Raw genomic sequence first — 10454 nt, forward strand, 5'->3', positions numbered from 1 at the left:
AATTCAGTGCCTCCAAAAAGCTGAAGACAGAGGCATATGAAAAGGAAGCAAGGATGAAGACAGGGATAAGGCGAGCTGGAGCACTTGATTGCCTTGTAGCTTTGCACTGGCCAGTTGCAAATCTAGGAGCAAGCTGCACAGGTTGAGTTTGAGAGCCAGACTATCCTCCCACAGAAACCAGACATGTCCAGGGCTCTGCATGTCTCTGTCACACCTAGGTCAGCAATGGGAATGCTCCGTCACTATATTGTGTCACTTAGGACATTTTTGCTTCTTTGAGACTTCCATCTCATACCATCAGTAAATGCAGCAGATGAAAAAAGCACACAAACAGCTTTATTGTGTGGGGAAATAACTGAGGTGAGCTGGGGTGCAATTTCTGCATGTGCCTATCTGTAGTACTCCACTTTCACAGCAGAAGTAACTATTTCACACTTCTTGTCTGTGAGAGTTTTCTCAGAGGGCTTCTCCCTAGCATCTAGAGTGCTACAAAGTCATCTTTAGCTCATGGTGCTGTCTTTCTGCAGAGAAAACAAAGGACAATTTTAACCCTCTCTAGTGGCAATAGAAATGTTAAAACCACTTTGAGAGGAGCATATGCATACGAAAATTGCTGTAAAAGCATATGCATTTCTCTTGAGACATGCTTTTCTGAGGTTTTTCTCATTATCACTGACCACAGATGTGGCATTGCTCATAGTAAATATTTTGTTCCATTCATTGTATGTGGACGTCTTTCATAAAACCTGAAAGACAGTAGTGAAATCTGTAGGGGATAATGCATGCCTGGTACTTGTGCTGATTCTTTGTTTTTGGGAGATGAATGCTTTTTTGGGGATTTCTGTGGTTATATGCAAATATCATCAGTGATGTTTTCTTTCAAACCTTTTTCCTTCTGAATCCAAACAGATACTTCCCGAGCCTGAAACACAAGATAATAGCTGTACTAGAAGAAAATAAATTTGGAAAGCAAAGGACAGATGTGCAGAGCGGATACCTAAGTTTGAGCTTCACTGCTTTCCCAGGTGAGTGAGTCTGCAGGAAATAGGACATTTGGCTTGTTTAAGTGTGAAATATCAAAGCTGCTGAAACACATGCCCAGTCTTTCAGTGAAACCTGCAAATAAATGAGTAGGGAAGCTACTTATGTGAATACAATACATGCATGAATGTCTGCAAGACAGATCTCTTGGCAAGAAATCCGGCAGCCTCGGGGTGCGTTTTGTGAAAGGCCTCTCAAATGAAATGAGTTGGTTGGCCCAAAGGGTGAAGTTCCCCGGCAGAGCAACTTCACCACCTCCCATGACCTGCTATGCTTTCAGTGCTGGTTTAAACCCTTTCCTTTTCACTATCCAAATGCAAAAACAAGTGCAAATGGAAAGAAGTGCTCCATAACAGCTCTCTAGCACCCATTCTCATTCTTTCAGAATAAACTAATGATTTTTAGCTAAGAACTGTATGTGTTAGGAATGAGTCATCCGTTCTTAGAGGTGAATCATTTCCAAACAAATCCTGGGTTTTGCTTTCTTTTTTTCCTCAGATGAATCATTACCTGTATTCTGGAAAGCCTGTGATGGCTTTAGATTGCAGATTTCGAGATTTTTTTTTTTTTCCTTTTATTTCTTAGCACTGTAGATCTTCGGTATTCTCTTGGTGCAAACAGAAATCTCTGTAGTCTCACTAGGCTCCCAGTGTCATAAAGCTCTACAAATGAAAAAGCTGTTACAGCTACCCGCCTGAGCAAAGAGAATGGATCAGACCACACCAGATTTGACCTGGAAAGTGAATGTTCAAAGGCCTAGAAGCAATAAGATCCAGCAGAGAACTTTTGAGTTGAAAATGTTGCCTTTGCAAAATTATCATTTCCCCCAGAAATCTAGAATGAAAGTTGTTACCCTGTCCTGATAATTAGTGCTCTCTGAGACCTGTCAGAAGCACTGTGAGGCATGTGTAGAGGCAGGGAGCTTAGACAGTGGTTGGCTGTACCCTGTCTGTGAGGAGGTAGTAGCTTTTCCATACCTCAGCCTGTCTGTTTCTAGAAAAAAAGCAATGGCCAGAAGTGCTGGAGAAATCAGGGGGTGGGGGGGTAGGGGTGTTGGGAGAAGAAGAAATGCCTCAAGTGCTTTTAACTTGTCCTTCAAACAGTTTTTTCCTGCCTCTTCTAAGCAGTATGTTATTGCTGAGGAAGGTAGCCAAGCTAAAAATTCTTAAATTTGCTATTCGTCTAGCTACTGTCTACCAGCACTCTAAATGAAATTACAGTGCAAGTTACTTTATGATCTGTGGGACCAAGGACAGCAGGATAACAAACAAATAAGAACAAGCATACTTAAAAATGGAAGAAAAGCTGAGCAACAGGAAGCATAAAACTACAGGTGAGCTTCTAGTCTCAATTATAGCAGTGTAAGCCCAAAGTCATGTCAATAAAACTAATGGAGCTGCCTTGGGCTATAGAAATGCAACTGAGATCAGTTTCCTCATATACTTTGGCATTTCCTGCCTCCTGAGGTACTGACAAAATCCCCGTTCCCTATGTACAGGCATTATCAGTTAAAGTGGAGGCCCTCTTGGTATGGCCCGCTGCTTTGAAATGTAAAATAAATCCCCTGCATCAGCACTATTTTCTTCTATTATTTTTTAACTCTGCTTCCAAAAGGAGTCTGAAATCTCAGTGGTAAAACCTTTGTGTCTATTGAAGCACAATTAGTTAAGGGATAAGTTATAAACAAGGAGATGATGAGGATTCAGTGTCTGCTGGCAGGGAAGCTAGTCAGATATTCTGAATTTACTGAGAGAGCCAATGGAAATGGCAATTGATATGGAGAAGGAATTCTTGCTGGAATATCCTGGTGGGTTTTATTTCCATGCACTTGGACATAACCAGGACATGCTAGTGTAAATGCACAGCCCTTGTATCGTCAGAAGCACAGTTCATCGGCTGAACACCCAAAGGACTCTGTAAACACTAGCAGACACTTATGTCTATGTCGGGTCAGTGTTTCCTTCCTCAGCAACTGGACTTCTTTGGTACAATCTCATATATAGATACAGTGACTTCAAAAAATTTCACTTTTACAGACTAGAGTCTCCACATGCAAAGTCGCTAGCTCAAGGAAGAAATCAATACATGGTTTGTGCGTTATCCTTCTCAAAAGTGTACAAAGGAAAGACAGTTCAAAGGCTGGGATTAGTATCTCTGCCTAGAAGATATACTGCAAGGATCCAGCTCAACATGAATATGAAAACTAATTACTTTAGTTGTCATCATCCTCGTTGCTCAGGCAAGTGGCAGCTGGCCACCAGGGTAGTGGTAGGGGCAGCAATGGGGGTTCCCCAGAGCAGTGAGCTGCCTCTCTCCAGGCTGGGAGCATGTTGTCATTCAGTTTATCTAGATGCCTGTGTGCTCTGATAAGTAACTGACTGGCATGTTAGGCTCCTGCTGGTTGATTATTTTTTATTGCCTTGTTTGTTTGGGAAGTGGTAGTGCTCAGCTAGCTCTGCGGTCCGAAAGGTTGCTTTCCCCTGGGATCCTATATTGCTGGCTGCTGCTTTAGGGATCAGGGCTGATCTTATCTTATCCCCCAGTAAGGTGGGGGTTGTTCATTCAGATTCATGTGTTTGCTGCTATGTTGGACTCGGGCTTTTTATTTCATGCTCTTGTTTGGTTTGGCTCTGTTCATGAAACTAGGTTTGTAACCAAGCAGGAAGGAACAGATATGCGAAAAGCCTGCAAGCAGGAGAGGAGCTGGTGAGGAAGCCTGGAACTGGGATAGTCAATTAATCTGAACTATCCGGTGACTTGAGCTAGTGGCAATATTAGTTAGAAGTGTGATGTGGTAGGCACAAGACCTGTCACTAAAACAAGCGTTGCACTTTCCAGAGCAAGTCAGCCAGTGGAGGAATGGCATGGAGATCTTGCCGTACCCATGTTAACCTAAAGCTGCTTTTGGACTTAGAGTTACAATAATTTTATTTTTTTAAACAGCATGTGCAAATCTAAACCTTGCAGGTGTGCATGTATGTGAACATGAGCATACATAATCAGGGCAGGGGAGGCAAGAGAATTTAGTCTGAAGCTTTTACCATAAACTAAATCTCTTTTTCTCAGCAGCCCAAGCCTGTAGTGACTGAAGGCCTGGGGAGGGTTGCAGGTGCTATATAGACAGGGAGGCTGAAAGATGCTACCACGTATAAGTGAACAATTTTTTTTTTCAAAGTAAAGAGGAATCACATCCAAAGAGATATGCATCATCATTTACAGGAAATAATTCCATTTCTTTTTACCCTTAAATGCTGACATAAAACATTACGGAAGGAAATAAAAAAAAGTTAGGAGCAGTCTCCTGGGAATGGACTTAGTTCAGTTTTTTATGAAATATTTTCAGATCTGAATATTTAAAGTAAATTGCTTAGGTAAGTAGTTCAGGACCCCGTACTTTCCATGAAAGCATCTCCACACATCATCACAAGTAACTAACATGCAACACGTGGATCAAGGCTTTCGCATGGCTGTTTTTCCACTGTTTTGTAATGGGTCTTCCAAGGACTCCTTTAAAATGAAATAATAACACACCCCATCAAGACAGCAGTTCAGGTTTGCCCAGCAAAGGGTGACCTGAACCATGTCTCGTAGCACTTGCTGAAAACTGTTGTGAATGATGTTATTCTTCACCAAAAAGTACAGGAAGTACGCCACGTGGTAAGGCGTGAAACAGACCAAAAATGCCACAAGGTTTGCCACCACTATCTTCTCCGCTCTGGTGAAGCATGTGTGGGGGTTGGCTGGTTTTCTGTGCTTTCTCAAACACGTGATGATCTGAACAGTGCAGAAGGTCATGGCTGCCATGGTGATGAAGAAGGTAGTCTCCAAGGCGCTGAACAAGCCTGTGTTTTTCCATGTGCTCTTGGAGAAGCTATGGAAGCAGGACGAGATATTGTGGCCCTGTCCATGCAATTGGAAAGTAGAGACTGTCCCGACTGAGGTGCCCAGGCAGATGACAGCACAGACCATAGCAGCTTTCTTGTTAGATCGCAGGGTGGGAGCCATGAAAGGGTACCGGATAGCAATGTACCGGTCTACACAGATGCAGAGTGAGATGAGGATGCTGCCGTACATGTTTACAAAGTAAAGACTCTCCAAGGTGGAGCAAAACACAGACCCCAAGTTCCAGTTGTCCTGAAGGTGGTAGGAAATGATTTTAAAAGGAAGAGTAAACAGCAGCAAAGTATCCAGGAAAATAAGGGCTATCATGTAGACTGTAGATTCTGACAGCTTTTTAACCTTAAAAAACAGGAAAGACAGAGCCATCATATTGAACAGCAATCCCAGGGTAAATGTGGGGGTGTACACGATGAGCTGGAACAGTTCCACGGTAGCGCTGATGTTGCTGCTTTTGGCATCGGTGTCATTCATATCTCCAGGTATGCTGGAAGAGAAGAAAATCGCCTTCACCACAAGGAAAGGTACAGATCACATTTAAGACCCAGTACAAAGGCCAGTGAGAGGTCTCTGTGTGTCCACAGATTTGGAGACACTTCTTCCTCTGGGGCTGCTGTGTGCTGAATTGCAGTTCCCAGTAACATGGAGGTGCTCAGTGCCAAGGGATCTTAGGGCAAGGTTGTGCCTCAAGGAGGAAGGCTTTCTGGGGTCCAAGCCTCACTTGCACTGTTACCTGTTACCCTAAACTGTGCTGCCCTATGATTTAGGCTAGGCACCATCCCCTTGCAGTGATGCAATCTCTGCAGAGCTAGGGTAGTAGCCCCTGATTTTAGGGTTGCTTGGATTGTAGGGATGGAGGCAATTAGTTGGATCAGATTTCTTGAATCAAGCTATCATAAGAGACCAAGGGAGCCAAGAGCACAAGGGTCCCCCATATTTGTAACGTGAAGATCCCAAACAGTTGCTGCCATCCTGCACCCTCTCCCACCACCACGGGGCAAAGAGGGGCTGTGATTACCTCCGGCCCTTCTGACAAGCTTGCTAAAAGGAGGCAGGCAGGAAGTTTCAAACAGGCTATTTCTAGCAGAGGTTAAGTCTTTAGAAGAAGAATGAGATTTAAGAACCCAAACTTTTGCCTAAACCAGCCAGACTTACCACAGTGCATAAATTTGTGTCTGTAGAGACAGGGGTTGCAGCAAACATGCAGCTTGTTTCTCCTCTGCAAAGATGTGACTAAAAATGTCGAGGTAGTCACTCTCTGAGCAGGGGTCATGAAGTAATTCTCTTCTTTAGCAGAAGGGTGCTGGTTTGATCCTGCCCTCAGACTCTCCTGATAAGGACCGGAAAGGCTCTCATTGGTCTCTGTCTCAGCCAGAGTTGCTTACAAATGCAAATACACAGGAATACCTGGTCCTTTCTTCCTGCCAGTTCTGTCACAGCAAATGTAACCTGAAAATAAAGCCTTTCAAAGATCTTTCTGTCAGTGCCCAGAAATTACTTTCGTCTGCTGTTGTGTAACTGTTATTACTTCTACCTAGTGCCTTTCCTACACAAGTTACTGATCTTGGTGCTGTTTCATTTCTGATTTGTCAACCAGTCATCAACTGTGCAGTAGAAGTTCCTGTTCTGCAGATCAAGTCACTCCCCCAGTGTTTCAGAGGTAAGCTCTCCCATGCTGTGGTTTGAGAGAGATTAGGGTCTCTTTGAGAGAGATTAGGATCAGGAAAAAGGAAATTTATTTCTTACTTAAAAACTAGCAGTTACTGTTACGAAGCAAGATTAGGTTGGCTGTTTGCTTCTTAAGGACACACAAATGCCAGGTAAATGATTCTGTAAGTTACTAGTTTACATTACAGAAATGAGAAAACCAGATCCAGAAACCCAGCCTGATGAGGAGAATGGGGTGCTGGCAGGGCTGTGGGTGCAGAAGAGCATACTTCTGGCAGGGTCAGGTGCTGGGATCCATCTGCAGCTTCTGTCCTGCTGTAGCAGGTACCGGTTTTATTCAGGTCCCTGCATCAGGCAGTGCCGCTGGCTGCGTAAAGCACTTAACAGCCTCCTTCCTTGCAGAGCACCGCTGCCCACCAGGCATGGGGAGACATGGCTCAAGGGGGCAGCAGCCCTGACAGCAGCACTTGCTCTGCTGCCATCTGCGAGGGACTGAGGGAAGTTTGAGGGGAAATAATGAAATTCCCTTGCCCAAATAAAAAAGGGGCAGAAAAGCCTGAGTTTGTGAAGTGCTTGGGGATCTGAGTGGCTGGAGGGGAGAAGCACCCCTTGTTATGCTGCAGGTTGTTCACTGCCTGGGATTTAAACCCTCCTGCAGCCACAGGGCTGGGGAGTTTGTCTGGAGGTGGATTGGGTCCCTGAACCTCCAGATTTAGGTGGCCCGTGGCAGACAAGGGGTTACACTGACTACCTGGGCAGAGATATTGCCTGGTACAAGAGGGTGGCCTAGGCTTAGCAACCCAATATGCTGCTTTTCTGCTGAGTCCCCTTCATTGAGTGAAGCACTGAGAGTCTAATGCTGGGAAGGAACCTGTTACTGAGAGACAAAGGAATAAAGAGTTATTTAAGGAATTCCTAAAAAGTAATAAATATCGACAAAGTCCTTTACTTCATTGCCTCTGCAGGAGATTTCATTAGTCCTTTTTTCTTCAGTCTTTTTTTTTTCTCTCTCTTTTTTTTTTTTTCTTTTTTTTTTTTTTTTTTTTTGGTATGGTAGTGTGTCTAGGAAATTCTGGGTCTAAAGAAAAAAAAATTCAGCTTCTTACCAAGACTTTACTTGAGAAGAATCTAGTTATGATAAAAAGGCATTTTAGACTAGTCTGTTGTATAGATTTCTAAACAAAACAGAAAAATATTATTTAAAGCATAAATACAAAGGATAGCTCTGTTTATTCTTAAAAAAAATAGTCAATATGCTATAAGCAAAACAAGTTATGTAAAATATACTTAGTTTTCAGATCTTGTAGCAAGAAGAAAGCTTTTAAGGCAAGGTTTCACTACAATGAAATATTCTCTTGTCATCTTACCTTTGGGATGTCTCTAGCTCTGGTTGTTGACTTCTCAGCTTGTAGAATTCTTGAGTCTTGTGTTTTCTTGTAAGGCGGTGGTGTGAGCTGCATGCAAAGTAACTGCTGGTCAGGATGTCACAAAGCTTGAAGTGCTCCTGCTTTTCGTTTCATGACGTATTTCCATTACAACATTGGTCTCCCCACGCTATGTCTGCATACACGCACTATGTACATAGTATGCCACACAGAGCTCATTTAAGGCTATAAGTAGATGGCTTTGTGGGGGTAGCGTCTCTGAGTCACCCATTCAGTAACAGAGAAGGAAATTCTGGCCTTACAGACCTTTCTGTGATTTTTTTTCTACAAGACATGATTTTCTTGATTGTATGTAACATCTGTGGGTAGAGTATTAGCTGTCAAAATGTGCTTTAAGCTAAATCCTGAGCTATCACTGTCATTGTTTCCCTTACTTTTCATGATACCAAAAAGGAAAAAGTGATCATTGATTTTCAGTGGTGATCTGATATGTTCACTTCAAGTTGGTATTTTAAAAAAAAGACAAGAGTTAGTCTTAAATCTGTTTATACTCCTAGGGAGCAGGGAGTGTACTCATGGAGAGTGTCATGTGCTGATCTTGTTCAGGGAGGAAGGAGAAAAAAGATTTTTTTGCCCGTTTTATGTGTGTTTGCCATCTTCTTACCAAAGGGAGAAAGAAAGGGCAGAGGGGTAGTTTTGCTTGGTCCTCTGCATACCCCTTAAATATCAGAACTGAGGGTTGTATTGGCTGAGTTCAAACTGCATCTGTGAAAGAGATGGGGGTTAGGAGATGAGAGAAAAAATAGTACTTGGGGTTTCCCCATGGTATTTTAGTTGAGATGACTCTACTTAAGTGGGAAAAAAAAAAAAAAGAAACACCACCAAGGGGAAAAAACATGGTAGAATGTCTGAGTGAACAATGCCTCATTGCATTCCTCAGCTAGGTTTCACTTCTGTCTATCCAGTGGTGGTCTTGTGACCATGACTGCATTTTGAATGTTAAAAAAAATAACACCACCACCACCCCCTCGCCCCAACACAGGCAGGCACCACTACAATGAAGAGGCGTTTGGGGCCCAAGCCAGCCTGGGTGGTGGGAACTGAGGCTGCCGTGAGCGTGGGACATACGCCCAGCTGCCAAAGTGCTCTCTGTGCTCCTGCCCAGGTCCTGGGTTTGTGCATGCCAGTCCTGATACAGCCACCAATGCTCAGAGCAGATGCTCTCTTCCCCATTCAAGGTTTTCCTCGCACACACTTGGAGCTTTCTCTTCTCTCTGATTTTCTCATTGATACTCACATTCTCATGCCACCTAAGTGCTGCCCACCTTGCCAGAGGCTGCCCAGAAGCATGCCTCCCTGGGCGTGCTTTCGGCACAATGCCCTGTGCAGCTACACGTTTGGAGAAAGATGCTTTGGAAAGGGGAGGATGAGGAAGTGGCAATGCCAGGGTTGGCGTGTCATAGTCTAGCTGCCACCAGTGGTTGGTCTGCTTTTTTTTTCCAGCAAACATCCTCATTAGTTTTTTAGGGACGGATCTGAGGAGAAATGTCCAGGAAGACATGCAGGGGGTACAAATGCACTTGGGACAAGGTGTGAAGGCTCCTCTCCCTTCAAAACTGAAAGGGTGAAAAAGGATGATGCTGAGGGCTGATGGTGAGGGGAAAATGAAACTGAGAGAGCAGCTTAATGGAAAGGCTGGGATAGTCCATGAAGGACTCTGAGTGTTGATTAATAGCTTAACTTGTGATGAAGGGGTGAGGAAGCTGTCGGCAGGCAAGGTACCTTTCTTTTCTTGCTGCAGGCCCTACTCCATGCTGATGGGACGTGACTCTTCACTAAGTCCTCAAGACCACGTGTACTGTCCCTTTTCTTGCAGAAAGGGGAGAAGAGGGTCGCACCCTGCAAACTCTGCTCTGTCGTTGGTGCCTCTATGCATGTCACCGATGCCACCAGCACCTGAATCATGCAATTTCAAATGCTGAATGCATAATCTTGTTCCTTTTTCCTGACAAAGGAGCTGTTTCACATGCATTTTTTGGTTAGTCTTGAAGACTTTGCCATATTGCTGCTGCCACACAGACCTCCCCTTCAGGCCACGTGCACATCCCTAAGTGGCAACCAGTGAAACTGCTGATTCTCTGTGCTTGCCCTTGGGGCTGACTTTCTCCTTGCAGTGCTGGGCTGTGCCAGTCATCCCAAGGCACTGCCGGTCCACTGCTGTGCCCTGACACCGGACTGCACCACAGACAACAGTGCCATGGTCTTGGCTCTTCAGCTGTCAGCCCTGGCTCTCAGGAAGTGTGTCAATATGGGGCTGGTGCTGCTGACATCCTACCAGTTCAGGAGCTAAAGCAGTAACTATTGCATGACACAGGGTTGTGCAGTGGAGACATGGAGGTTTTTTCTTGATCTAAATTAGAGTCTAACTAGTGAGAAAATATTTATTCTGCTTGAGAAGAGAGA

The 10454-nt window shown here is 44.2% G+C and overlaps 1 protein-coding gene across 1 annotated transcript; it reads right to left on the bottom strand.

The window, feature by feature from the left end:
* Positions 1-4491: 4491 nt before the first annotated feature.
* Positions 4492-5418, bottom strand: LOC309594079 (G-protein coupled receptor 55-like; the record flags this gene model as incomplete). The annotated part of the gene is made up of 1 exon (XM_082319357.1): positions 4492-5418. Exon 1 carries the CDS (start codon positions 5410-5412, stop codon positions 4492-4494), a length of 921 nt encoding a protein of 306 aa, XP_082175483.1. The 5' UTR covers positions 5413-5418.
* Positions 5419-10454: the final 5036 nt, after the last annotated feature.

This window comes from Platalea leucorodia (genome assembly GCF_965183815.1).
Source record: "Platalea leucorodia genome assembly, chromosome: 8".
NCBI lineage: Eukaryota > Metazoa > Chordata > Aves > Pelecaniformes > Threskiornithidae > Platalea > Platalea leucorodia.